General features: G+C 46.6%; 3 protein-coding genes and 4 non-coding genes across 10 annotated transcripts; 2 read left to right on the top strand and 5 right to left on the bottom strand.

The window, feature by feature from the left end:
* The first annotated feature begins 4,601 nt into the window (after nt 1-4,601).
* On the top strand, nt 4,602-7,750 carry LOC112891345 (protein NDL1-like). 2 transcript variants are annotated; one of them, XM_025958176.1, is made up of 11 exons: nt 4,602-4,931; nt 5,571-5,670; nt 5,771-5,868; nt 5,990-6,052; nt 6,130-6,231; nt 6,315-6,401; nt 6,509-6,586; nt 6,684-6,740; nt 6,845-6,900; nt 6,990-7,125; nt 7,222-7,750. In XM_025958176.1, exons 1-11 carry the CDS (start codon nt 4,710-4,712, stop codon nt 7,441-7,443), a joined length of 1,221 nt encoding a protein of 406 aa, XP_025813961.1. In that variant the 5' UTR covers nt 4,602-4,709; the 3' UTR covers nt 7,444-7,750. The 2 variants fall into 2 exon arrangements, with proteins under 2 accessions (XP_025813961.1, XP_025813962.1); XM_025958177.1 differs by having other exon boundaries at nt 5,990-6,078; nt 6,171-6,231.
* A 172-nt stretch (nt 7,751-7,922) lies between these two features.
* LOC112891521 lies at nt 7,923-15,061 on the bottom strand. Of its 3 annotated transcripts, none has more exons than XR_003228566.1 (6): nt 14,753-15,059; nt 14,557-14,659; nt 13,415-13,488; nt 12,633-13,271; nt 8,380-8,571; nt 7,923-8,304 (listed from the first exon to the last, which is right to left on the bottom strand). XR_003228566.1 is itself a non-coding variant. In XM_025958404.1 (5 exons), the coding sequence occupies exons 1-5, from the start codon at nt 14,978-14,980 to the stop codon at nt 8,461-8,463; spliced, it is 1,155 nt and encodes a 384-aa protein (XP_025814189.1). In that variant the 5' UTR covers nt 14,981-15,059; the 3' UTR covers nt 8,105-8,460. The 3 variants fall into 3 exon arrangements, 1 of the variants encoding a protein (XP_025814189.1); XR_003228567.1 differs by lacking the exon at nt 7,923-8,304 and adding an exon at nt 12,136-12,212 and having other exon boundaries at nt 8,442-8,571; nt 14,753-15,061; XM_025958404.1 differs by having other exon boundaries at nt 8,105-8,571.
* Nucleotides 9,044-9,151, bottom strand: LOC112896089. Its single transcript, XR_003229377.1, has one exon. It is a non-coding gene; the product is annotated as a small nucleolar RNA snoR103 (small nucleolar RNA).
* LOC112896088 lies at nt 9,386-9,492 on the bottom strand. The gene has a single exon (XR_003229376.1). It is a non-coding gene; the product is annotated as a small nucleolar RNA snoR103 (small nucleolar RNA).
* Nucleotides 11,838-11,944, bottom strand: LOC112896086. Its single transcript, XR_003229374.1, has one exon. It is a non-coding gene; the product is annotated as a small nucleolar RNA snoR103 (small nucleolar RNA).
* A 2,351-nt stretch (nt 15,062-17,412) lies between the features above and the next one.
* LOC112896092 lies at nt 17,413-17,540 on the bottom strand. Its single transcript, XR_003229380.1, has one exon. It is a non-coding gene; the product is annotated as a small nucleolar RNA snoR83 (small nucleolar RNA).
* Nucleotides 17,541-24,574: 7,034 nt separating this feature from the next.
* On the top strand, nt 24,575-26,262 carry LOC112894727 (transcription factor MYBS3-like). Its single transcript, XM_025962529.1, has 3 exons — nt 24,575-25,087; nt 25,315-25,511; nt 25,605-26,262. Exons 1-3 carry the CDS (start codon nt 24,742-24,744, stop codon nt 25,938-25,940), a joined length of 879 nt encoding a protein of 292 aa, XP_025818314.1. The 5' UTR covers nt 24,575-24,741; the 3' UTR covers nt 25,941-26,262.
* Nucleotides 26,263-27,055: the final 793 nt, after the last annotated feature.

The following is a 27,055-nucleotide window of genomic DNA, read 5'->3' as shown; positions in this document are numbered from 1 at the left end:
ATTTTTATATATGCTTGAAAATTTAGTTTTTAGAACACCTAATTTGCCTTCTCTTAGATGCCACGGTCCTTTCACGAACCTCTGAAACGTAGAGAAAGGGCCGGGGCGCGGTATGACCTAGCTGATCGTGAGGGGTTATATATAGAGGTCTGAATTGATGAGGTATCTTTGTTTCGCATCGCTCCGTCTTGGCGGTTTGACATGCATGCCGAGAGCTGCAACGTCGTCGTTGATGGACCACTAGCGCACGGACGAACTCCGTCCACTTCGGTAAAAGCAGGATCAAAACAAAACAATCTTTAGTGCTACAGCGCTTCTCCCGGCTCGAGTGGAAACGGAGATGACCGAGCTGAATCTCTGATTAAAGGAGATTAAATGGATGTCTCGTCAGAGGCTAGGGGTTGCCGTACTGCGGTGCCCCGCGTGGACGCCGGAGTATTCGAGAGAAAAAAAAGAAACATAGCAACTAGCGTCCGGACATTTTCGATGAGAAATTTTTTATCGGACGCTCGATCGCAACATCGAAAATAACAATTACTGCAACATTCAAAATTACTACTTGCAACATTATATATATATATATATAATTCTGTCATTCGATATTATGATAGAAAATTCCCGCCGCAACATGATACAATATTTCATGCAACATATCCAATAAGAAAGATAATATGCAGAAATAGAGTTTCGATACTTATCTTTTGTAACATTTAAAGATTATAATTGCGATATTTTTAAACTACAATTGCAACATTAAAAAATATTTTTTAAAAAAGTATTAGTCGATTATATTAAAAAGGTGCAACATGGCAAATCAACTATTAAAACATCTGGTATAAATTTATGCAACATCCTAAAATAATTGTTGCAACATCATCTCACATCTCAAACATATTGAAAATGACCACTGCAACATCACATATCGACCCATGGAACAATCTTAAAATAAATATTGCAACATCAATAATTAACTAAAATGCTCGTTGCAATATATTAATCAACTTAAACTCTTGCTGCAATATCCATCATTAAGGTTGAGTACCTTAGCCGCTGTAACATCAGCTCATATCTATCGTAATAAAATTACGTGCAAAAAATTTCTTACCGCAATATCGGTGCGATGGGTGAGAGCGTCCGATTTTTATTTTGGCATCGAACGCCCTAATGCTAGCCATTACCGAAAAAAGAAAAGTACGCCGGACTGCCGGAGTATATGAGGCACGCAGAGGACTCGGGGCAGAGTCTGACCTGACCGTGAGGGGTTACAGCGTCTGAATTGTTGGAATTCCGAATTGTTTACCCACGGTCTTGGTCGTTGGCATGCTCAGGACTGCAACGTCCTTGGTCTGTCGTAATACGTCCCTGAATCAGTAATAGCACTGTTTGAACTTCATTTTGCTTCGATAATGTTTGCAGAACCAAAGCAATCTTTGATCTGAAATGAGTCCCCGGGAGTCCGGGGACAACGCAATCGCTTTGACCTTGTGCTGCAGCGCTTCTCCGACTCGAGTGAAGTGAAAACGGCGACGAGTGACCGAGCTGAATCTCTGAACAGATAGATGTGGCTGCCCGCCTGTGCCGGCGAGGACGACGCCGGAGTAGGTGGCGCGAGCGCCACGGCGCACGGCCGGCAGCATCCACGGTACCGTCCAGTTCGTGCAGAGTCATCATAGCAAGTAATATGAGGGCATGAGGCAGGCATTATTGGTACGGAGCTGAAGACAGGCACCACCGCGTTACTGCTGGTGGCGAAGAACGGACAGGCAATCTGCTGGCGCCCCTCGTACGTGCAGGCGCACAGGGACTCGCTTTCGTCTGCAACTGCATGCCCGTGCTGGGGTCGATCGGTGATGATCGATGCGCGCCAACACCAACCATCCGCCATGCCTGCTGCTGCTACTAGTACTGCCTTGAAGTGACACGTACTTCCCCTAGCTACCAACCAGCAACCGCCCGTCGCGGTCGAGGTCCTGCGTCATGCGTGCGTGATGGTGGCGTGCGCTCGAGCTGCCGCCACCGACAGTTTGGGAGATTTTTTTTCCAAAAAAAAGTGGGTTCTGGGCTTCTGGCACGTGCAGTAATTGGTCAGTTCAGCAGGAAGTTGGCTGGTGTTTTATTTAGCTTGGCGTTTTTAATTTGTTTTGGTCAGAAAAAACAAAGGTTCCTCGAAGCAAGGAAATGATTGTGGCCCTGCTCTTGATGGTTCTTGAACTGTCCGTATGTGCATGAATGAGACTTCGGTCAAGCAGCAGCCGGCTCGACCGGTTTTAAAATCGTCAGAAAAGAAACAATCGATCGAAGCCGTAACAACGACGAAACGCGGGCCACTTGTTGCTGCGGACATGCGGTTGCCGACAGAGCACAGATCGCGAGCTGGACCGCGCCGCGGCTGCGTCCGCTGCGTGCCCCGAATCTGCTCGACCTCCGGTCCGCGAGGCGCGCGAGGAGAGCCTGGGTCGCAGGCTGCAGCCCGAAGAGAAAGACGACGACCCTTCTCCGATCCCCCGCATGTGTTTCGGTTCGCCTGCTGCTTCAGCTACAAGCTGGACAGAGGACACGTACGCCCGGCCGATCAGTTCCAGGCGCAGGAACTAAAGACCTAACTAAAGCTGTCGTCAGGGAAATGCGAGTAGCTAGTGCACCTGCACGCTCCTCTCACGATCAGCTAATACAGACTGGGGATTAACGAGCTAGCTAACGACTGCTGGTAGAGACAGTAGCGGTCAATTCCGGCCGCCATTATTAGGACCTGCCGACGGACGTGGACGGAGACACGGGACCTGCAGCATATTCCAGAGGATCGGGACTTGCACGTATACGTCGCCGGAGCGTGCATGACGACGACGACGACGACTGTAATAACAGCAGCGCATGTGGGTGAGAGTGAGATCCACGAGCGGAGGAGGGGGTTTTGCTTCACGTGCATCGCATTTATGGCCTTACACGCCCACTGATCAATTAGACTTCGCACCTGATCATGCGTAGGGCACGCCAGGTGATGAGATCTTCTTTCTTTCTCACCCCTACTCCTGTTTCGAGTGAAAACATAATGCACGCACGGTTCACACATGGAGCCGCAGGCTCCATGGCCAACATTCACCTTCGCTGCAAGAGTCTTGCGAAGACGGCTTGAGGTTGAGGAATCTGGCGTTGCCTTGCAGCAAGCATGGGTGAAGTGTGATCGCACTGATCTCGTCAGGCAGCGGCGGCAGCAAGAAGTAGGCGAGACCTTTGCTTCGGTTGGCAAGCTAAGCTTGGTAGTCAACCCGACCGACCAGGGCCACCATTCACCTTCGCTTCGGTGATTGTTATTATTTCCCCCAATAATCAAAGTCAACGCTAGCTGCAATAATAATTAGATTTTCATTCAGTTTAACTTTAATCCCACAGAAAACGGCTGCATTCTCTGGCTGCTCTCCATGAAAAATAAAAAAAATACTGGGAGTATTTGAACGAAAGAAAATATAAAAAATACACCAACATCTACCTAAAGGAAATAAAAGACTCTGTACTACGAGTACATCTCAGTGAAAGTAAAACATCTGGATCCACGAACAGTTCATCCTCAAGACCACGGTATCAATTCTGTCACGGGTCACGAGGCCGAGCATGGGGCTCATTTACTGCCTCCCGCTGACGCCGGGACCCGCACCAGGGCGCGCCCAATCAGGAGGAGCCCACGACGCGCGTCGGGCGCCCACGACTCCGGGAGCGGGACCCGTCCGCCCTCAGCTTTCGCAGGCTGAAACGTGGGCCTGGGACAGCTGGCCCGAGCGGCGGTCGTGGCAGACTGGCACCGGTCTGAGCTGGCGGGTAGGAACTCGTAGCCGTCCACACTAGGCGCACCCTGTTGCTCGATGACTTTCTTAGGTTTGCTGGTTTGGTACATCTGGGAATACTTGGAATGCTTTGATTGTTGTATAAATATAGGAATACTTTGAATGCATTTTATATGATTCTCAAATATGCCGATGCAAATCTATTCTTGCAGTTTTCAAGATAATGCCCAACACCATAACAAACAATTATTATTTTGATTCTTTTTCAAATATGGTTCAGGCTCCGGTAGTTTTTTTTGGGAAAATACTAGCACTAAGTTTATGGAACTAATTATACATGCTTATTACACCCATTTCTAAAGAATACCTTTCAATTTATAAATGTACTAGTATTCGCTGAAAATAGAAAAGGATACGAGCCCACATTTTTAATAGTTGCGGTTTTCAAAACCTATTGACGGTATTAATTTTGGAACGCATTTAGAACCACCACTTCGTGACTGCCTACAGAAATCCCATCCATTAAATACACATTTTAAAGGAGCCCAAACCGCTTTCCTCTCCACGGGCTATCTATCATTCTATCTGTGGAGTAACAGTACAACACCTTTCACGAGGCCAACGCGGTGTGCCCCTAGCAAGCGACCCCCCGCCCGCCCGTCCTAGCTGTCACCCCCCGCCGAACGAAGCGAAACGCCAGGGCCCACGGGCCAGTCAAACGCGCAGCGCGTGAGGTCAATGACAGTTGGGCCCTGCAAAACGGGGCGGGGGGAAACAAACGTGTGGATCCCCACCCAGCCGCTCCAGTTTATTTTTCGTCTCTGGCGCCGCTGGGTCACCGCCCGCGGTGAGCTGACCCGCGCCGTCGGTGGGGGGTGGAGGGGGAGCTTATTCTGGGCGGCCGCCTCCGCGTATATAAGCGCGCACGCAATGTACGCGAAGGATTTAGGGGGAAGCCAGCCAAGCCGAGCCAAGCCAGCGGAGGGGGGAGAGAGAGAGAGAGAGAGAGAAGGGAGGGGGAGAGGCTCGGAAGCGGTGGAGGTTGGTGGCGTAGGAGGAGCTTCTGGAGGAGGGTTAAGGGAGGCGTCCGCCATGGGGGACTCCAGCGGCTCGGTGTCGATCGACGTCGAGCGGATCTTCTTCGGCGGCAAGGTCCGTGCTCGGGTTCCTTCCGCTTCTCTTGGTTGCTCCCCTCGTTTGGGCTGGGCGCATTCGTGTGGGGAGGGTTTGATTCGACGCCGTGGGGTTTGTGCTAGCTCCTCGTCGGCTAGTAGCTCTTGCGGGTGGTTTGGTGGTGGTGGTGGGGGGGGGGGGGGGTCGTTTGCTCTTAGAAATTTATGCTCCCCTTTTCTCCCCTGTCCTCCATTAGCTGCAACTGCAATGCTTATGAATTGGGGGTATGCCTGTATGCGTGTGCGTTAAATTGTTCTTATGTCTACCGCTTGCAATTTGTGCTATGATGTGGCCGTCATCGAGAGAACAGAACCCCCCAACTGCCGATGGTTGTAATGTTGCTCAAGGCAGGTTCAGCAAGGAATTAGGTGGCAGGGACTTGAATTGTTTATTGTTGATGCAACCAACTTCTACCCTGCCTATGCGGCAATGATCCCGTGTGCGGTTTGGGAAATGGGAATAATGAGTATTGAGTAGCAAGGGGAAAAATTGTTTGATCAATAGGGGAATGGAATCTATTAATATGGCAATTCAGAGTATGTCCAATATATTGTTTCTCTGTGGGGTTCTGAATTCTGATGGTACTAAATGTGTGCCTGTGACCTGTGCTGTCCTCAGGAACATCGAGTAAGAACGAGACGTGGCACTCTTTCGGTTTCTGTATATGGAGACGAAGACAAGCCCGCACTCATAACTTATCCAGATGTAGCTTTGAATCGTGAGTGCCTTCATTGCCTCAATTAGATTTCTTGGTAAATATATCAAGCTTTGCCATAGATAAGCAGCTCACATTTGGGGAAATTGTTCCTGTTTGGTAGACATGTCTTGCTTCCAAGGATTGTTCTTCTGTCCAGAGGCTGCGTCGCTGTTGCTTCACAATTTCTGTGTCTACCACATCACCCCTCAAGGACACGAGGTCAGTTATGATGGTTTTATGCTGCATTGACTGAATTGCACGGGCAACCACTTACCATTCTTCGCATGTTAGCTCAGGTTCTTACATGGTTGTTTTTAATGGTGTATGTTAAATACTGCAGTTAGGAGCGGCTCCGATTTCATCTGATGTACCCGTGCCATCTGTCGATGACCTTGCAGACCAGGTTGCCGATGTTCTTGATTTTTTTAGGTATTTTATCATGGCATTTGCTGAATTATGTCTTGTTGCTTTGGTGCCTAGAGGTGGCCCCCTGATGTTGTAATCTCGGTTTGCCCATGCAGTTTAGGTGCTGTAATGTGCTTGGGTGTCACTGCTGGTGCCTATGTTCTCACCCTCTTTGCGGTAAGTGTGACCATGAGATGACTAGGTTTTGGATTGTCTTCTTGTTGAGTGCTTGCTAAGAATGTTTGTATACACTATCACAGACAAAGTATCGGGAGAGGGTTCTTGGCCTCATGTTGGTTTCACCTCTATGCAAAGCCCCTTCATGGAGTGAGTGGTTGTATAATAAGGTTATAACCGACACCTTTCTCAGTTATTTATAATGCCTTATGTGCTGTCAATTGTTCATTCCTATGTGCAGTATTTAGAGTATTAACACCAGAATCTCATGTACCAGGTATTATTAAACTTGCTTTATTATTATGGGACACGTGGCTTAGTCAAGGAAAGCTTGCTTCAGCGTTATTTCAGCATGGTACTTTTGGTCCCCCACCAGCTTTCATTTCCCCCTTTTCGTCCATATATGTAATTATGCAGATTCACTCAGGGCTGCTTTCTGATGCTTTATGCAGGAAGTTCGTGGCAACGGGCAAGATCCTGAATCAGAGATCGTCCAAGCCTGCAGAAGTGTTAGTAACTATCTCCTTTATTTCTCTAGTTTTGTTAAAATGAGATTACCATTACATCAAATATTTGAACATAAAACTGAAACCATTTAATTGTCTTTGTGCAGTTACTTGATGAAAGGCAGGGAGCTAATGTCTGGCGGTTCCTTCAAGCAATTAACAGGTAACTGGAATATATCTTTGCTGTGCATGACCTGAACAGACAAAGAAATGGGATCTCGCTGAACTAAATTCAACTACCCTGTTCATCAGGCGGCACGACTTAACGGAATCATTGATGAAGCTTCAGTGCCGGACGCTAATTTTTGTGGGAGAAAACTCACAATTCCATGCCGACGCGGTCCACATGACCACAAAACTAGACCGGAGATACTGTGCTCTAGTCGAGGTAACATGCAGTTCAACAATTTGACGTTACAAGTTCACCGCTCTACAAGAGGAGTAAAGTGGATGCTGAGGACTCTTTTGTGGTCAAATTGTGCAGGTTCAGGCTTGTGGGTCACTAGTGACCGAAGAGCAGCCCCATGCGATGCTCATTCCGATGGAATACTTCCTTATGGGATACGGGCTTTACAGACCTCCGCAGCAGGAAACTAGCCCCCGGAGTACACTGAGCCCGTTCTGCATATCGCCTGAGCTTCTGTCACCCGAGAGCATGGGAGTGAAGCTGAAGCCCATCAAGACGCGGATCTCACTAAACGTTTAGCATACGCGGATCTTGGATGGCCATGGCCTGACAAGTGACAACCACAGCTCATGAAAGTGAAGACTGCTTGGGCTGAGTTTTGCAACCACAAAGTTTTGATGCCTTTCGGCGCCTGGTGGTATGCGAAGAAAATTCTACAGGCTGAAGGCAGTTTTTGTTGATGCGGGGAGGTTGTAGTCTTGTAGGGGAGGGCAGAATGGCAGATGGCTGTTTGTTCATATGTTTGTAGTCAGTACACATGTATATCTCACGATATCGTTTCATACAGAAATATAAATGGTAAAGCTGAATTCCAGTCCGGTTCTCACATCAACTCTCTCGAACCCCAGCAGGTGGAAACATACGGCGGTTGGAGCTTCAATCCATGTTCAAAAGCCAAAAAACGAAACTCTGAATTTAACGAAACTATGAACTCACAGAGCCATTCACAGACAAGAGTACAGCTTCAATCCATGTTCAAAAGCCAAAAAACGAAACTGTGAATTTAACAGACTTATGATATACTCATGCCACTATGAACTCACAGAGCCACTGTTCAGCGTCCATTCACAGACGGAGTACAGTAGAACAAAAGGCTAACGGTGGTGCAAACATGGACCAACTCTCAGGAACCAACCAAGACCAATCTGATTTTTAGGTCCTATCAGCAGGGGCTATGCTATAACAAATATCATCATGCATTGGCACAAATAACACAATCGATCATCCATTCAATGCAAACACAATCATAAGATGAATTAGAACTACAATACAAACACCGCTGATCATCCATTAATTGTGGCTTCGAGTTAAAGCCGGCGTGCGAACAGCAAGTGATACGCTTACATAAACAACAAGGAAACCCTCCATTAGCACAGCACCCTAACAAGGAGACGAGAGAAGAAATATGTTACAACACGGTCACAATTGTCCATACGATGCTGAGCTTAGCCTCACCTAAATACTGTCAGAGCAGGGTGTGTATCAGCAATTGCAAATGTCAGCACATCAGATTATGGTGGCCAGTGTTCCATCAAGTTAGGGAGGGGTTGGGGTCTTCAGTCTTGGAACCGTGAAACTGGGCGGGAGGAGCATGGGGGACACAGCAGCTTTAACTTGCAGCGGCCTTGTGGAGCATCGTCGGGAACCCTGCATGTGGTGACGACATACTCTCAGCACCAATACTTTATGAGAAAGGCAGTGCTCATATGTGCCACACTTTGAGCACCAGAAATCAGGGCTACATGAACAGAGGAAATCAAAAGCATAAAAGACCAAAGTACAAGGTCCATCAAGAGTATATTGACAATTTAAGAAAATGCAAAATAGCTCTTTGCAAGGGATTGCACGTGTTCATGAAAGATCTCAAATACTAACACTGGTTCAGTTCACAACGTTATGAATCAAAAAACTACCAACTAACTTTTTGACAGTTCCTTCCATAAGAATTCAGAACTAAGACAAAACTACACCTAGTAATGCCAACATATGCTGCAGGTCACGGAAATTTGTAGGACACAACAGTAGAATATGACAATCTGCTTGCCCATTTCCTATGCACCTACCAAACTTCAGGTGATAAAACGCAACCCACAAGTTATCCTAACTTCTAGTTCCAAGTGTATGTGTGATGGTCCTTTATGAGCATCTACAACTCGCATAATGCTCACCTAAAATTCCATCAAACATATTGTTTGTCCATATTTACAGCAGCACGCAACTCATGCGGACTACCAAGAATTAGGACATTGCATATTACAAATCTCACGAGAATGGCGCATTTTTTTATCAGAAGCTTGTGTTTTTTTATAGCAAATCACAGAAAATGTTCCTTCTTAATTGTTGGTACCAAAAAACAGCAACAAATTTTGTATCAGCAGCAATAAGGGCTCTTGCCCATTATGTTAATAAAAAGAGGCTCACCTAAATGGCTAAATTCCATATCATTGCTTCTAATACCCAAGTGTGTGTGATGGTCCTTTATGAGCATCCAAGACTCACATAATGCTCATCTAAATTCCATCAAATATATTGTTTGTCCATATTTACAGCAGGACGCAACTCATGCGGACTACCAAGAATTAGGACATTGCATATTACAAATCACAAGAATGGCACTTTTTTTTACCAGAAGCTTGCAGTTTATTTTTTTATCTAGCAAGTCAAAGAAAAAGTTTCTTCTTAATTGTTGGTACCAACAAATATCAGTGAATTTATATCAGCAGCAATAAGGAGTTAATAAAAAAAAGAGGTTCAGTAGTACGGTAATGAATTAGTCTGCACTAATGATAAAAAATAATAATAAGAAACATAGTTTCCATCAGTTTGTTCAACGAGTGATTCATGCAGTGCACCAATAATTAGGGTATTGGGCTATTGGCATAGGTGGATAAATTGAATATCCGCTCGCAATTATTATGGAGTACTGCCTGTGCATATTAACTACCAAAATAGCCACTAGAGGTGATGAAACATAATTAACATGTAAGTGTAGCGAAAGGTCAGGCTTTTGATGACCTGTATCAACGGCTAGGTACGAAGGAAGGAGAGAAGGACATTTATAGGATAGCTAGGACCCGCGAGAGGAAGACAAGGGACATAAACCAAATCAAATGCATCAAGGATGGGACAGGTCGACTTCTGGTGAAGGATGAGGAGATCAAGGACAGATGGCGAGAATACTTCGACAAGTTGTTTAATGGGGAACATGAGGGTCCTACCTTCGAGTTGGACGACTCATTTGATGATACCAACAGACGCTTTGTGAGGAGGATTCAGGAGACAGAGATCGGGGAGGCTTTGAAGAGGATGAAGGGAGGTAAAGCGATGGGTCCCGATGGCATCCCCATTGAGGTGTGGAGATGCCTGGGCGAGAGGGCGGTAGTATGGTTAACTAAGCTTTTTAACCTAATTTTCCAGTCAAACAAGATGCCGGAGGAATGGAGGAGAAGTATATTAGTACCGATCTTCAAGAATAAGGGAGATGTTCAAAGTTGTACTAACTACCGGGGGATTAAGCTGATGAGCCATACGATGAAACTTTGGGAGAGGGTTATCGAGCATCGCCTAAGAGGATTGACAAGGGTGACCCAAAACCAGTTTGGGTTCATGCCTGGGAGGTCGACCATGGAGGCGATTTTCTTAGTACGACAGTTGATGGAGAGATATAGAGAGGAGAAGAAGGACTTACACATGGTCTTTATTGACCTAGAGAAGGCGTATGATAAAGTACCGAGAGACGTCATGTGGTGGGCCTTGGAAAAACACAAAGTTCCAACTAAGTATATTACCCTCATCAAGGATATGTACAAGGATGCGATGACTTGTGTTCGAACATGCGATGGCGATACCAGTGACTTTCCAATTAAAATAGGACTACATCAGGGGTCAGCATTGAGCCCTTATCTATTTGCTTTGGTGATGGATGAGGTCACAAGGGACATACAGGGTGATATCCCTTGGTGTATGCTCTTTGCTGATGATGTGGTGCTAGTTGATGAGAGTAGGGTAGGGGTTAATATGAAGTTAGAGCTGTGGAGACACACGTTAGAGTCGAGAGGGTTCAGACTGAGTAGGACCAAGACCGAGTATATGATGTGCGACTTTAGCCCGACTAGGCATGAGGATGGGGACGTTAGCCTCGAAGGTCAAGTGGTGGCCAAGAAGGATACTTTCCGGTATCTAGGATCAATGCTTCAGAAAGATGGAGACATTGATGAAGATGTTAGACATAGAATTTCAGCCGGGTGGTTGAAGTGGCGGCAGGCTTCGGGCATCCTCTGTGACAAGAAGGTGCCACAGAGGCTAAAAGGTAAGTTCTATAGGACGGCGATTCGCCCAGCGATGCTCTATGGTGCTGAATGTTGGCCTACAAAAAGGCGACATGTCCAGCAACTGAGTGTAGCAGAGATGCGTATGCTGCGCTGGTTCTGCGGGCATACAAGAAGGGATAGAATCCGGAACGATGAGATTCGAGATAGGGTCGGGGTGGCACCTATCGATGAGAAGTTGATTCAACATCGGTTGAGATGGTTTGGACATGTACAACGGAGGCCTCCTGAGGCGCCGGTGCGTAATGGAGTTCTAAAGCGGGGCGATAATGTAAAGAGAGGTAGAGGTAGACCTAGACTAACTTGGGACGAGACGGTTAAGAGAGACCTTAAGGAGTGGAATATCGCTAAGGAATTAGCTATGGATAGGAGCGCTTGGAGATTAGCAATTAATGTACCTGAACCGTGACCTTTGTTACTTTTTGTTTAACCCCTAACCCTTCCTTTGGCTTGTGTACTTTTTGTGTTTCTTATTCTTGTTTTCTGTGGGTTTCATCTCTAGCCTACCCCAACTTGCTTGGGACAAAAGGCTAAGTTGTTGTTGTTGTTGTTGTTTATCATTTCCATACTTCTAGTACCCTTAGTGTATGTTTGATGATCCTTTATGAGCATCTATGACTCATATAGTGCTCACCTAAATATCATCAACTTTATTGTTTGTCCATATTTACAGCAGGACGCAACTTATGCTGCCTACCAAGAATTAGGACATTGTAACTTAGGAGTATAAACCATATGAAATTTTTACTCAGCTGATATGTTGGTTTCTGCAAATACAACTGTACCAGCAGTATGAGGTAACAAGTACATTTGCAACTGCGGTTAAAGCTGATATGAAGAAATGTATCCTGCTAGGTTCTTATTAACTGTATCCAACACTTACAACTCACTCAATAATCATCTAAATTCCATCAACCTTATTCTTTGTCCATATTTACAGAAAGAAGCAATTCATGTGGCCTGCCAAGAATTAGGAGATTACAAGTTAAGAGCAACAAGAGGTATTTGCAGGCTATAATTATAGAACATAGTGATAAATTGGTCAGCAAATGCATACTTCTCAATCCATTTTAGCACTTTCAGAAATCACACTTCTGATGGAAATATATGTTCTAGGGATCATAGAAACCAAACTAATTCCTCATTTTACTCCCTATTTTATATTTACAGCAAGGTACAACCCATGCATAACACAACTCATGCATAAAGCATACAAGAATCTTTTAGATAAATTATAGATCAGTACAAGCAATGAAATATATTTGTTGATGCACATTATCAAAAGAGATCTGGTTTACCAACATTGTCCATTTACTATGATATATGAATACCAAATATGAGCGTAGTGTATACATGTAAATGCTTAAATGAAATACTTACACATGATAAGGAAGAGCCACGCTTGCGCTTTTGACTAGTCTCAGCAGCACGAGTTCTGGAAGTCTTCACTTCTATCCTGTCTGGCGTGACCTGGGAAGTTCTTAATTTTTCCTTTGAAACAGGGCCTTCAGACTTAGATTTTCTGTTTGTCTTGTTAATATCCTTCTTCGACTTTCGACTAGTCCCAGATTGATGATCTTTATTTTTACCGGTTTCAACATCTTTACCCTTGACCAAGGAGTGCATTTGTTTTAGCTCATCCTCAAGAAGCAACATCTTCTCTTTGGCAGCAGTCACCTCTGCTTGCAGTCTGTCAATTTCATCATTCTTCTTTTGGGCTGCCACTTGCAGTTCATCAACATTCTTCTGAAGCTTTTGTGCTGCTTCAATAGCTTGCTTTGCCTCTATGTTCTTGCTCTTAATGGTCACGATGTAATCCTGCTCCATGGTCTTAAACTGGTTCCACACGAAATCTTTTTCTGCATTTAATGCTGAAATTTGCTTATCCTTCTCTGAGCTCAGGTTCTTGTAAGCTTGCTTTAGTTTCCTTAACTCTAGCCTCAGATCTTTTCCACTTTGCTGATGATCCACACTGTTTTCATTAAGCTGTGCCTGACTTTCAAACTCCTTAAGTTTTGCCTGACATATGAGAGAAGTGCAGAGATAAAAGATCAGTGAGATGCACAAGCCGGACTACATACTTGTGAGCTATGACATCCACAATGGTCCAGTCATGCATAGCACAACTCATGCATACAGCCTAGTCATGTTTCAGTAATCACCTTTAGTTCAGAATTTTCAGCCGTCAAAGTAGCAATAAAACTTCTGAAATCCTCAGCATCACTGTCTCCGAGTTCTGTTTGAGCACACAAGGGAACAATATCAGCAGTAATACAAATACAAAGAGAATGCACTCTTTTCCAAAATTTATATGCATTTATCTAACACAGAATAAAAATGCCTTCACCTTCAAGTGGAGTGAATGTTTTTGAAAAAAAAAGAGAGATAGACTAAATGTTGTTTGCGATCATGAGATGGAAAGCAAAACGTAGTTTGTCCAATGTCATCAACTATAAACTCTTGTTTGAAAAGAAACTGCAAACCTTTCAAACCATGTGAAAAATGCCGCACAAATCTAACTGAATCGACGCAATTGTAAAGCCCATTTATGTGGGCAAAATAACCAGCATTCAAGGTTCTTCATAAATACGTTGTTTGACTGTCGTCTATGCTGCTTTAAGATCCACAAGTAATATAATACACCAGGCATAATGTGCAGCAACAACTGGAATTTCAGACTGAAACATGGAGATGTGGTTCACATACAAGGTGCGACACTTCCAGCACAATGCAGGGTAATCTTCGAAAAACACTAAACCAGTAATACTGAAGAAAGATATAATCTATGACAGTGTTTTAACAACACAGTGCTAAGGCATTATACATGCACATAATCTTAAGACGAGTTCAACCTACACATTGCACAGAAAAAAAATGTCAAAGTGTTTGCATTCTTATAGCAGCAGAAGCAGGTTCAAGAAAGGTAGGTGACAGTGAATGGTCATGGAAAACAGAAGAATGAAGTTGGCAGTATCATGGATTCGTGGGAGTGCAATAACACACAGAAAGGCGTCAACTTTGTTATTACAAAAGGAACCCCTAATTACAAAGAGCAAGTAGGAACTGGAAGTCTGGAATCCCCAAAGAAAAAGTCGGGTTTTGCATTACTACGCCAAAGAAAAAGGCAGGTTTCACTGGACAGTGCCGGTGGATGCGACGAGGCATGTTCCCCTGGTAGCAGCAAAAAGTAATCTTGACAATCCAGCAACTAGCACCACTATGAAGATTGAATAATCCTCGAGATAACGAAAACCTTACACGAACAGACGAGGCTAGAGCCAAGGAACTTGGGGCCTCTCCTTACCTACGAGCTTCTGGTAGCAGCGACTCTCCAGATCCTTTCCCCCGATGAGCACCGCCCTCTCGGCCTTCTCGACCCTCTTCCTGCGCTCCTCGTCCCTCCAGATCTGTAAAGAGAGAAAGAAAACGAAAACCCTAGCAAGCGTCAGCGGCTTCGTAGAGCGGAAGAGGAAGAATCCCAGGGGGCGGTCCCCTCCTACCTGCTGGATGCGGGCCTGGAAGATCTCCTCGCGCTCGCGGCGGCCGATGCGCTGGAACTCGAGCTCGGCGGCGAGGTGCGCGCGCTCGATGGAGAGCTCCTCGGCCAGCGCGTGCTCCTCGCGCAGCATCTTCAGCAGGCGGTCGTACAGGCGGCGCCACTCAGGAAGGTAGACCTGACCCCGAGGGGGCGCCGGCGAGACGCCGGAGCCGCCGCCGCCTTTGGCCATTGAATTCGAATCGGGAGAGCGGAGAGAGGGGAGGGGATGACCGTTTCGGGGTTTTGGTTTTTTTTGCCCGTGTGAGGCCTGGTCTGGGCCCTGGCTGGGGAGTGGAGGAGTGGAGGAGGAAAATTGACCGTTGGAGCCGGTTTCGCTTGTGGGCCCAGACTGCCAGGTTCACAAAATTTTGAAATCTCTCCCTGCAAACTTTGCATACTCGATCGGTTGATCATCTCGTTATCCGGCAAGATTTTAATTGGTAATAACTATACTATAACCTTTTTATGTTGTTAATAAAATACGATTCCAATAACTTTCATATCACAAAAGGTCATGTATTAGGCCTTCTGCACCGTGCGGAAATAATCAACTATTTAGATAAGGCAGCGGCGTAGAAACTGAGTCCCATCTTTACATTGGTGCATGGTGACTATACGAATATTTATCACCAGTGCATGCTGCTTTTACTCCCTCTCTGTGGCTCAAGCTGTGGAGAGAGAGAGAGAGAGAACGGTATTTTTTTAGTCAATCTCAATGTTACGAAAAATTTAATATACTGTATGAAAAATATTAGATGATATCACAAATACCAAGATATAATTAAAGAGTTAAAATTAGAGAGCGGGGAGAGGGAAAAGATTAGAGGAGAGTGGAGAACAAATCATTGATGAAATTTATTTTGTGGCTATAAAGATATAGTTTATAATATATTATTATGTAGTTTCATGGTTGGGACTACCTTATTGCTTTTAGGGTCCTACAAAACTAGCTCAAGTGAATCCTACCACGTTAGAAGATTGCATGGCTCGTGCACCGAAAGAATTAGTGGAGAAAGCCTCAATAGATTAATCATTGGTTAAAGCGGACATTGAAACAAGGCTTGAAATTCAAACAATGAGAGTTTTGAATGTTTGAATTTGAGCTCAATTGGAGAGTCTCATCATCCATGCGTCTGGGATCTGGCTCTAGCTCTAGCTCTAGCATCAAACGAAACTGCACCAACTACAACTAATATTTTAGTTTGGTGAGACTGGAGCACTAAACCAAATATGTTTATATAAACATGGAATCGAGGACACTTTTGCACCGCTGAGCTTTCGGCCATGCCCCCCCCCCCCCCCCCCTTCCCTCCATGGTCCAATTTTCCTATTAAAGTCCTTTAGATAGAAAAGAAGGTTTTAGTCTATGAATTATTTTAAATTAACCAACCTCCAAATCTTATTTCCTCTAGCTTTAGAATCTACTTCTCCCACGGATGTAGATTAATTCATTCCCAATCGACTATAGGCAAGAGACTACAAGATGAAGCCACTTTTGCCTTGGGGTATTGTAGTGTAGGAGTGAGGCGGGGGAGTAGGATAAGGATAGTTGTTTGTTTATTTGTTTGAGTATAAATTTGAACATAGCATATTCGCTAGAAATGGAAGGGAAAAAAAGGAGTCCATGTTAGGAAACACATGGTGATGTTTCCAATAATTATGGAAAAAACATACAATTATAAGTGAGGTGCTGCGTTACATCCATGTAAAACTATAGATAATAAAAAAAACTCAGTTGAGAGACCAAAACCACAAACCTTATATGCAAATGCATTTTTTACATGCAGTGCATTTCAAAATGATTTTCTTTCTCATACAGTTCACACAGAGCTAAGATGGTACTTCGAATTTTGCTGGGGATGCACAATATAACTCTACCTACACGTAATGAATTTTATAGAACATTTGGGGATTTTTCACGTTTGTTTTATATCTGATTTACACAAAATCCAGTACTTTGCCCATTAAAAACATATATACAGTCATATCTCAACACCATCGTTTGACAGAGGAAAAGGAAAATGGTACAGCGTCACCCTGCGATGAAGGCTTTATTTCGTTGCTAAAATTTTGTTTGCTGATCTCATTCACAGGAGGTGGTTGTGCGCTACTGCCGATTCTTCTTTCGCACGAGCACCTTCACTTCAACATGTATGAATTGCCCTGTATGGTGGCGACTGGTGAGCATTGAACCTTCAGGTTGAAACAGAACGGGGACGTCGAGTAAGGTAGCAGAACTGAAGCTACCTTGCCTTCATTCCCGGAGTTGGACTGGCAGTCGTTTCAGCAAGCTTCAGATAACCCTTGCCAAGATACAATTAACTTAACAGGTCGGTGGCTTAAGCATTGAGACCATGGACAAATGATTGACTCGTGTTTCTTTGCCAGGGTTCCGTTAAGTTTGCCAAATCATTCATTTGTCATATAAGTTGATTATTCCAACATTGTTTGACAGCCCATTATGTGAGATGGATCAGTTAGTTGTAAATGAGGTCCAATTAATGTCAAAGCGTCAGTCAGGTTCCGGTATTGATTTTTTTTGTTATACTTAAAATGGTGGGCCCGAAAAGACCAAATTAGAAGAAACTTGAAAAATAAAAAAAAAAGACATTCTGAAATGTGTTTTGTGTGGCGAGTTACTAATGAAGCGCCTCCACGAGTAAAGAAGGCGCTATCAGCGAAACTCCCAGAAAACATCGATCTTGGCCTCCCATGAATCAGAAGAACAGCTAAGCGAGTTAATCCGGGATTATGAAGGCCATGAACGCAAATCAAGCCAACTTGTAAAAAGCATAACAGATCTATCGTAAAGTAGCTGCCAGGAGCAACAGCTGTGCGATCAAACAATATGCGGAGAGGCGCCCACAGCCACCTCAAATCAGACGCGGCGGATAAACAAGTCCGCGAGCAGCTCCATAGCGACTCTAAGCCTCGTGTGTATCAGAAGAACACGGATTGACAATGGTTCGTCTGGGATGGTCGATAGCCACGCCCAATCGCACACAAAGAAACATGGAAGCAGCTCTGCTGACTCAGTCGGAAGCGGAAGAAGACGACTACCAGTGAGGAAAAAGTAGGGATCTGTTCAAGAACCAATCTGCCATTCTCACGACAGATGCGTGGAGGATGGGACAATCAAGAGAGGATCTAAACCGAAGGGTTTCTCTACGCCCGCAACGGAACCGAGACGGCACGGCTAAGAAGCCATCCGGTTCTCTCAAAGGCGACGTCTTCTTCAACCCCCGAACGAATCATGAATCAGACACGGCAGCAGTCACAAATTCAAAACGAAAAAATGAACTCAAAAGAGGAAGAAAAAGAAGAAGGAGAAGCAGGGCAAAAAGAGAAGAAGAGGACTCAAGCGCGGGATGACGACGGCGGCTGCGGGCCATGGCCGAACCGCCGACCTGGCGGGGAAGGCGACGAGCTAGGGTTTACGCGAGGCGCTAGCGAGGCGGCGGCGACGGAGGGAGAGGAGGAGATGGGGGCGCCTCATATAGACGCTGGAGCGAAGTGATGGGCTAGAACCATGGAGGCCCGTGAGACAACTGGATTGGGGAGAGTTTGAGTTGTGGGCTAACGTGGGCCCCGCGGGATTCCAGATCTGGTTTTGCTACGGGCCTCACTGCTCGGCTTAGGCCCGTTCGGTTGCAAGCGAAGAGGCCGCCAAAGAAGGAGCGGACCGAACGCGCGCGGCGGCCCGTGAGGGAGTCTTCATGGGCTTTCTAGCGGCCTGCCTCGTGGTCCTCGTCACACTCTCTTTTATATTTTTTTCCTCTCCGGCGGCGGTCCCCGCGACTGGGGCACACCTCGTCCCGTTTGTTCAACGGCGACCAGGCAAGACGACGAGTCCACACCGACGACCCGTGGTCCGGTCACTCCTCCGGCCACCGCGCCAAGCGAAGCTCGCCACGCCCGGCGATCACCTGCGCAGGCGCGTTCGTCGTCACCGCTGCTGACGACGGCCTATTTTCCAGACGCGCCCTCAAGCTCGGCCGGCGCACTGCGGACCGACAGCCGAGGATAGCACATATGTTCCATGCCCTTTCCTTCCCGGTCCCTTCCTTGGCTCCGTTTCGTTTCAAACTTGGGCTCCCACGGCCGATGGTCCCGTCCCACTCGAGAGCGCGACCACACGCGTTCCGTGTGCCGGCCGCCGGCGACCACGAGCCGGCACCCCAGGCCGCGTTCCGGCCACAGACGCATCGGAGAGACCCGCGTCGCTTTTCCTGTCACGGCATGCTTTGCTCTCGCTCGCCGCTGTCTCCGGCCGTCTCAGTCCGCCGGAACGTTCAGTTGGACCAGGGAAGTTCGGCACCTATCTTATCAGCGTCAGACACCAAACATGCATGTTTTGCTTCAGCGTCCGGGATATTTCGTTTCATCCGGACAGGTCAGGTCTTTCAGTTATCGCCCGTGTTCAGACATGCCTCTTTCACATGTTTTTTTTTCTGACGGGGCCGGCCCAGGTTTGATCGCAGCTTTGAATGGCTTTGGAATGTTAGACCGGCCAGTCAGTCAGGTCGGGCTCAGCTGTTGTCAGACGGTCGTGGCCGGCGGTTCCTACCTCCCCTGTGTCTCCTCCCTCCCTGAAACAAAAGACAACGTCTTGCTGTCAGGAAGCACAGCTAAATCCCCTCTCGGATTCAGTCCGGCTGACATTCCAGGATGCAAGATCTTCCAAGGATAAGGAGCTGGACCGCCTTACATGCTGCGGTTTGGTGCCTGCAGACTTCGCGATCGCCACTCCATCGCATGCCATCCATGTGTGCGGCATGCTGCTGCGCGCACGCCCCTGTCACCTCTGGCCTCCCTCCCTGGCCTGGCCATCGCCGTCGTCTAGGTTGAACTCACCCGTCCTCGCCATGTTGACATCATATCCACCCGCTGCACCACACATCGGTTAACCCACCTGGTCGATCGTTTCCACGGCCGGCCGCCGCAGAAGCGCATCCCAGTAGAAGCAACAGCGCATGGTACTGGCGCTGCTGGACAGCTGGAGTTGGGACAAGTCGGGCATTTATCCAGTCTTGAGACTTCAGTACGCAGCCCGGCCGTTCCCATGTCACAGATGACGAGACGGGCTTGATGTAATCGCATCGCCCGTCCTCTGATGCCTTCCTCTTCCTCGTCATGCAGACGCGCGACTTTGAGGACTGGGCGCAGGCCGGGTTTTCCTCGTCCGGACGGCGACATGGAGATCCCGCGACCGAGCGTGTTTGTCATGACGGCAAATGCGTATGGGGTGACTTCAACTGCTCGCGGTAGCTCAGACATCGCATTCCGACCTAAACACAGGATTGTTGCTGGACAAAGATCTTAGGATCATTGGTGACGCGGCATTAATTCGGATGAAGCGACCTTCTCTGCGTCTCGATCGTTTCTAGCGTTTTCTGAATCCCTGCTGAGCTCTGCCGAGGAATGAGAAATGGAGATGGGAATGATGGGAAGGGGATAAAGGGGCAGTATAGCCGGATGCGGCACATGCTTGGTATCCAAACCGATGTTCCTCCTGCTGAAAGCGTAATGGATATGATTCTTCTCCTGTCCAAAAGGAACGGATAGGAGGGGGCAAGAGATTCTTTAGAAACTGCACGGAGAAAATTGCATAGTTAGAACTTCAACATCACGCTTTGCAGTTTTGCTATTCTTAATATCGATTTTGTAAAAACAGGACTCCAAGCATGTGCAACTTGATTTTTATGCCATTGCATGTATTTTCCTCTATTTTTTATTTTTCTCCATATATTTGGCTGGTAAATTGACCGTTTTGCCCTTCAATGTTTTTTCTTCACCACGTACTTATTTTGTTCCTGCCGATGAACGCGGTGGCGGCGCAAGGTTCCGGGCTGACGAACCTGGTGTTCCTGGCGAAGAACACGGTGGTGGTGCAGGTGTGCCGCTGGGGCGGATGGAGGGCCTGGCCATGAACGAGTACGGGGTGCCGCCGCGGGACATGAACATGCAGGACCTGCAGTACAACATCACAACGGAGGTGAGCACGTTGTCGGAGGCTCGTCCGTGGACGCACCCGGTGTTCCTGGACCCATGCCCATCCACAAGCAGAGCTGGTCGCTCGTCAAGGACATCTACCTCGGGCAGCAGGATGTCAGGCTCGACCTGCGCCTACTTCAGGCCCGTCCTCGAGAAGGACATCCGCCTGCTCTGATGACTGCGACCGGCGGCGAGAGGGCCTTTAACTAAGCCGTAAACGCAAAATGGCGGCCGTAAATCAAAAAAAGACGTAAACGCAAAATGGCGGTCGTAAACGAAAAAAAACCGTAAACGCAAAATTTTCGAAGAAATCTTACCAATTTGAAGTACTAAATAAAGTCTATTTATAAAACTTTTAGCATGGATGGGCTGTAAATCGCGAGACGAATCTAATAAGCCTACTTAATCCATGTTTTGCAACAGTGATGCTAAAGTAACCATCCGCTAATTATTGCTTAATCATGGATTAATTAGCATCATTAGATTTGTCTCGCGATTTACAGCCCATCTGTGCAAAAAGTTTTGTAAATAGACTTCATTTAGTACTTCAAATTGGCAAGATTCCGTCGCAAATTTTTTTTGCGTTTACAGGGCCCTAATGCCAAAAAAAATTGCGCCGGTCCGTTTAGATACGTAAAGACAAAAACGCTGTAAACGTAAAATATTTTTGCCTTTACGTGAGGAACTAAACAGGCCCTAATACTGATTGATTGCTTGCCCGGCCCCGGCGGCAGCGGCGGCTCCCCATGCGAGTTGTGACTGGAAGAGGAACAGGAAGATACAGTGATGGACACCATGTTTTTTTTTCTTCTCTTCGAATTTCATCACACGACTGTAAAATTCAGATGCTGCAAAAATAGGACTCCAAACGGTTAATTCACCAGCCAAATACATGAAGAAAAAATAGAAACGGAGGAAAATACACAAAATGGTATGAAAATCAAGTTGCACATATTTGGAGTCCTATTTTTACAAAGTCGACGTTAGGAATGGTAAAACTGCGAAGCGTGATGTTTGGAGTTATAAATAAACGATTTTCTCAACTGTATGCACCTGAATGCAGCAGGATAAACTAAAAAAGATGCAGTCCGTATTCCGTTGCTGGATATCTATCTGAACTGTATTGGTTTGGTTCCTTTGCGATCAATCCACCGAGAACCAACATCTTCGGGTTCCCATCCGATCTGGATTTAGATGCCCCTCCTACCTTGTCCTAGCTCCCTTTTTTTCCATGTGAGGTCACTAGCAAGGGCAGAATCACCGGAGGAAACATTGTTGGGCCCTAAAGCTCGGGAACAAACAAGGTTGGTGGCGAAGCGATATTCAAATGATTGTGGTCTTTCTCTTCGGGCAATAAATCTCTCTAAAGATGTTTCGTGTTGAGTTATTTTTCTCGAAATTTTCCTACTTGTGCATTTTTCCTTTTCGGGAGGCGTGAAGAGCTTCCCATGTAGTATACATCGGTAAACAGTATAATATAGGAGTATTACTGAGGCACCAATAGAATCCAAATAGCATCCCATCTAATCTTTCAAAAGATAAAAGCATCATGTCTAATGTGAATGGAAAAGGATGTCTCGTACAAAGTTTTCTTTTAAGTACAGTAGATTGTCAAACACCTAACATGCCAAAGTTGTTTAAGAGTTGTACTGCTTGTACTACTACAAATCATTGGAAGGCTTCACTTTCAGAGGGGTATTGTAGGATATGCATGATGCATGAGAAGCGGAAAGATGAATAAAGACGGACAAGTGGCAAGATTTTCCCATTCAGAGTAAATCAAAAGCCTCCAATGATGCAAGTATGGTATGGTTAGTAAAGCACAACAAAAAGCAAGGATTTGGTTCATATGTATCTACTCTGAACTTTTACATGTTAGGTAGAATGTTAATATGGATGAGTTCCCTTCTTTTGAAGCCTTCTTTAAATTTACTTTGGTTTAGTGCGAGTTAAAACAAACGTCATCGGTCTCCACTAGTAGTCATCTAAACACTAAAGATAGACCTGCTGTTTAGGTATACTGATGACTGACAATAAGAAAGGTGGAGTCCATAATAACACAGGATAATGCCACTAACAAAAGTTGGAATTCACTGCACAATGTGCCTAGTAGCCTGATAAAGTAATACTCTATCCGGTTCATATTATAAGTAATCTGAAAACAAAATATAGGAGATGGAGTAGGAGAAGAACCCAAAAAAGTGTCTTGTCTGACCTTTTCTTTCTTGAAACCATACATAAACAAACAATGTTACAGGGTAACGATATAGTAGAAAAACCGGTATGATTTTTCTAATAGTTATGATAAGTCTACTAGAAGGTACAAAGTACTAGAAATCTCCCTATTGTGGTTGTTATAGTGATGACCTTTTTGTCTATCTTGTACATTGGCACCTAACCTTGATAACAATGCTTGCTTGCATAGTAAGGGCTCTTTAGTTCTCTATTCCCTCCCCTACTATTTGGCCAATGCTGGTGGTCTTTGGTACAACAGAAGCCAAAGAATTATACATATGATATCTTCACCAACACCAACTACTTTGTACTATATTTTTTTTACCCCATCCTATGACATTACATCTCCTCGTGAAACTTTCTTATAGTTGAATAGAATATTCTAGTCAAAACAAGGCATGCATGTAGTATCTTCCTTGTTTATCACAAGTTTGAAATGAATCTCGTCAAGGTTGTTGGGTTAGTTGAGGTGTACTCGGCAGTGAACTAAAATAACTTTAATGGGATTTCAAATTAGACTTAGCAGTTCTATTTGAATTAATAATTTCCCATAAGATTTCAGTTTTTAAATCATACTTGAAAAAACTGTATTTGTTAATAATTATCAGAGGATTCAAATTGGGCTTGATAACTCTAGTTTAACGTCAATTTGAAGGCACGCAGAGGAAATAACTTGCACTGCGCTTCTTAGAGGAAGTTTCTCTGATGTGGGCAGATTAGGAAAATTCCATCTCAAAAATCAACTAAGTTGGAATTGCCATTGGATATCTATGGTATGTGGCCCCAGAGCCCATATGTCATACTCACACCCAATGATATTTGCCAACATATGCATGCTTTCATGCTGCTGTGAGGAACAGAGGAGCATTTCTTGATACAGTTTCGTTTCCTGTCTGATAATACACCAGAAGCAAATGAACAGACAAGACCATTGACTGAAACTACCTTTTCTAGCTAGATGATGCATCACCAACAGCCCAACCTTGAGTTAGAACACCCACATCATCCTAAAATGGTACAGTATATATCTCCAAGTACAATCAACTAGTAAGAAACTCACAAGAAAATGATACTGGTACTTGCCGTATCCAAACCAATCTCAATAAGCTCCTACGATACAAAGAAAAATCTCAATGTCAAAGCAAGAAAATCATTGGTCCACCATGTGTGGTGTGCACGTCTTAATTTGCTACTCCACATCATAACAGCAACACACATCTTGCCCAACTGTGGCTATTTTTTATGGCATAATGGTTAAACAGGGGACACAAAGCCTTTTCCTTTCCATTCAGTTGACCCTGCCGGAACAAAAAAAAATCAGTGGCAAATGGGCCCAAGATTTTCAACAAGATTCCTGATCTGAGCCACACAACTAAACATATGTACAGGGTGACAGCGACGCCAACATTATTGGAGCAGCACACCCGGGGCTCTGCAGATTCCGCGGATTCTAAGCGCAGTTAACTAGGCCAGCATCTGGATTGAATTGTCAATACCATAAAAGGGGATGATGCCAAGGCGTCCCCTTCATGGGCACAGGTGTGCGCTCCCCAACAAACCGCTAGTCCCCGGCCACACCCTTCTTCCTCCTCCCATATTAAGCCCGGCCGAGACGAGCCCCCGGATGCAAACATCCTCACAGACATCTTATCCCCCGAGGCCGGAGAATCGGGGTTCCTCTCCTCCCCCGTGCTTGTCCTCCTTCGCCGGCGTGCCGCCGCCATGGCTAGGAAGTGCTCTAGCTGCGGCCACAATGGGCACAACTCGAGGACCTGCAGCGGGCACGGCAGGGTCTCGGAGACCGGCGGCGGCGGCGGGGGGGTGAGGCTGTTCGGGGTGCAGCTGCACGTGGGGCCGTCGTCGTCTCCCATGAAGAAGTGCTTCAGCATGGACTGCCTCTCGTCCGCCGCGCCGCCGGCGTACTACGCGGCCGCTCTTGCCGCCAGCAGCTCCTCGCCGTCCGTGTCGTCCTCGTCGTCGCTTGTCTCGGTGGAGGAGACCGCCGAGAAGGTGAACAACGGGTACCTCTCGGACGGGCTCATGGGCAGGGCGCAGGAGAGGAAGAAGGGTGAGTTCGTTCACAACCCGGAATTCTATTTCTTTTCCTGGTCCATGGATTCAGACTTCTGTTTCAGAATTCACAACTTTGTAGTAGCTGTCTCCATCATTAATTCTCATCAGAGTATCAATAAGACTCTGCAGTTATACACCGTAGAGTGCAAATTTTTCAGCTTGCTTGAACTGAGTCATTAAAAAAAACTCATGCTTTTGTATCTGGATGTCAACTACCATCAGGGGTTCCATGGACCGAGGACGAGCACCGGCGATTCCTGGCAGGCCTGGAGAAGCTGGGGAAGGGCGACTGGCGAGGCATCTCCCGGCACTTCGTGACGACGCGGACCCCGACGCAAGTGGCCAGCCACGCCCAGAAGTACTTCCTCCGGCAGAGCAGCCTCACGCAGAAGAAGCGGAGGTCCAGCCTCTTCGACGTGGTACGTTCCCTTCCCCCGCTACGTCATGCCGGCACGTCACGCCTCTCCTGCACCCGCGAAGCAGTAATACGAGCGACGCCTTCCATTTTCCAGGTCGAGAACGCCGGCAGGGCGGCGAGCTCGGCGCCGGACGCGGAGCTCCCGGCTCTGTCCCTCGGCATCAGCAGGCCGGCGGCGCCGTCACGCGTCCTGCCTCCGACCCTATCGTCCCTGCTGCCGCAGTGCTCGGCGCCAACGAGCAGAAGCGGCAGCGGCAGCACGTCGCCGAGCGGAATCGCGGCGCCGAAGCACAGGCACCCTCCGTCGTCCCTGACGCCGGTGTCCAAGACTCATCAGGCGCCGGACCTGGAGCTGAAGATCTCGACCGCCGACCACCAGACCGGCTCGTCGCCGAGGACGCCCTTTTTCGGGACCATCAGGGTCACATAACCGGAAGGACGATCGACGACGATCGGTGGGAACATCCATCCGTTCCTAGAAGAGCCTTTTGCTCATCCGGAGAAGATGAGAAGAAAGGGTGGGGGGAGCAGGGAAAGGAGGAAGCTTTTGGTAGTGGTGTGTGTGTGTGTCGCCGGCGAAACGATGCCGCCGCCGTCGCCCGTCCTGTTGATGATGTACCATCAGAAGATGAAACTTTACTGGCCTAATTCTAGACGTGCAAATAAAGAACGCCTAGCTGCTGCCTTGTCTTTGGCCTCCTGCCTCTTTATGTTGACACAAAGGCAGCGCCGGTATGGGCTTGTTTTATGGATAGATGGTGATGAGAGATGAGATCGCGCCCATGATGTTCACTTTCTGCTTGTTCTACTTGTTAGGATTGCAGGTGGAGACGGAGAAGGATAGGCAACCATCTCAAAGGTGCTCTGTTCCTAGTAGCATCTTACATGAGGCAAAGTGTGCTTGCAGCTGCCACTTGTATCTAGTACGAGGATTTTTACGGTCCTCAATTTGGAAAGATATCCAGAATTATTACCTCATGCTAGCACAAGGAATTATTAGTTGCTTTTGGGACGGAGGGAGTAATACCCGACTACAGAGGTTGATACTACGAGTCAGCGAAGATTAACGTTTTTGGTCAATGGCCCACTCAACAAGAGGTCAGCAAGAACGACCAAATTAACCTTGGGCCTCACTACGCCTCACAATCTTTTTTAACCGTATCCAAGTTCCACTCGTATCAATACACGCCTCCACGTATCAAGGCCTCTTAATACACGGTATCACCCGCTGCCCAATCCGTATCCGGTACGTCCTCACCCCTATCGCGACGTTGAAAAGGAAGAAGATGATTACTACTAGTAGGAGTAGTTACCGGTCAGATCTGTCCATCTGACGCGAGACTGAACAGAAACCACAGGAAGGATCGACGGCCGCCGGATCGAAATATCTGGTCGGACGTCGCCCGGACCGGACGCCGGACACGCGGCGGGCGGCGGCGCCGCCGGACACGACACGGGAGCGAGGGAGCCCGAGCCTGACGTCCGAGCGGTGGTTGCAGGCAGCATGCGTCGCTTTCCTTCCTCCTCCATGGACGGACGAACAAT

Source organism: Panicum hallii, chromosome 5 (genome assembly GCF_002211085.1).
Source record: "Panicum hallii strain FIL2 chromosome 5, PHallii_v3.1, whole genome shotgun sequence".
NCBI classification, from domain to species: Eukaryota; Viridiplantae; Streptophyta; class Magnoliopsida; order Poales; family Poaceae; genus Panicum; species Panicum hallii.
Note: the sequence above shows the minus strand (reverse complement) of the source record. Positions and strands in the feature narration are given on the sequence as shown.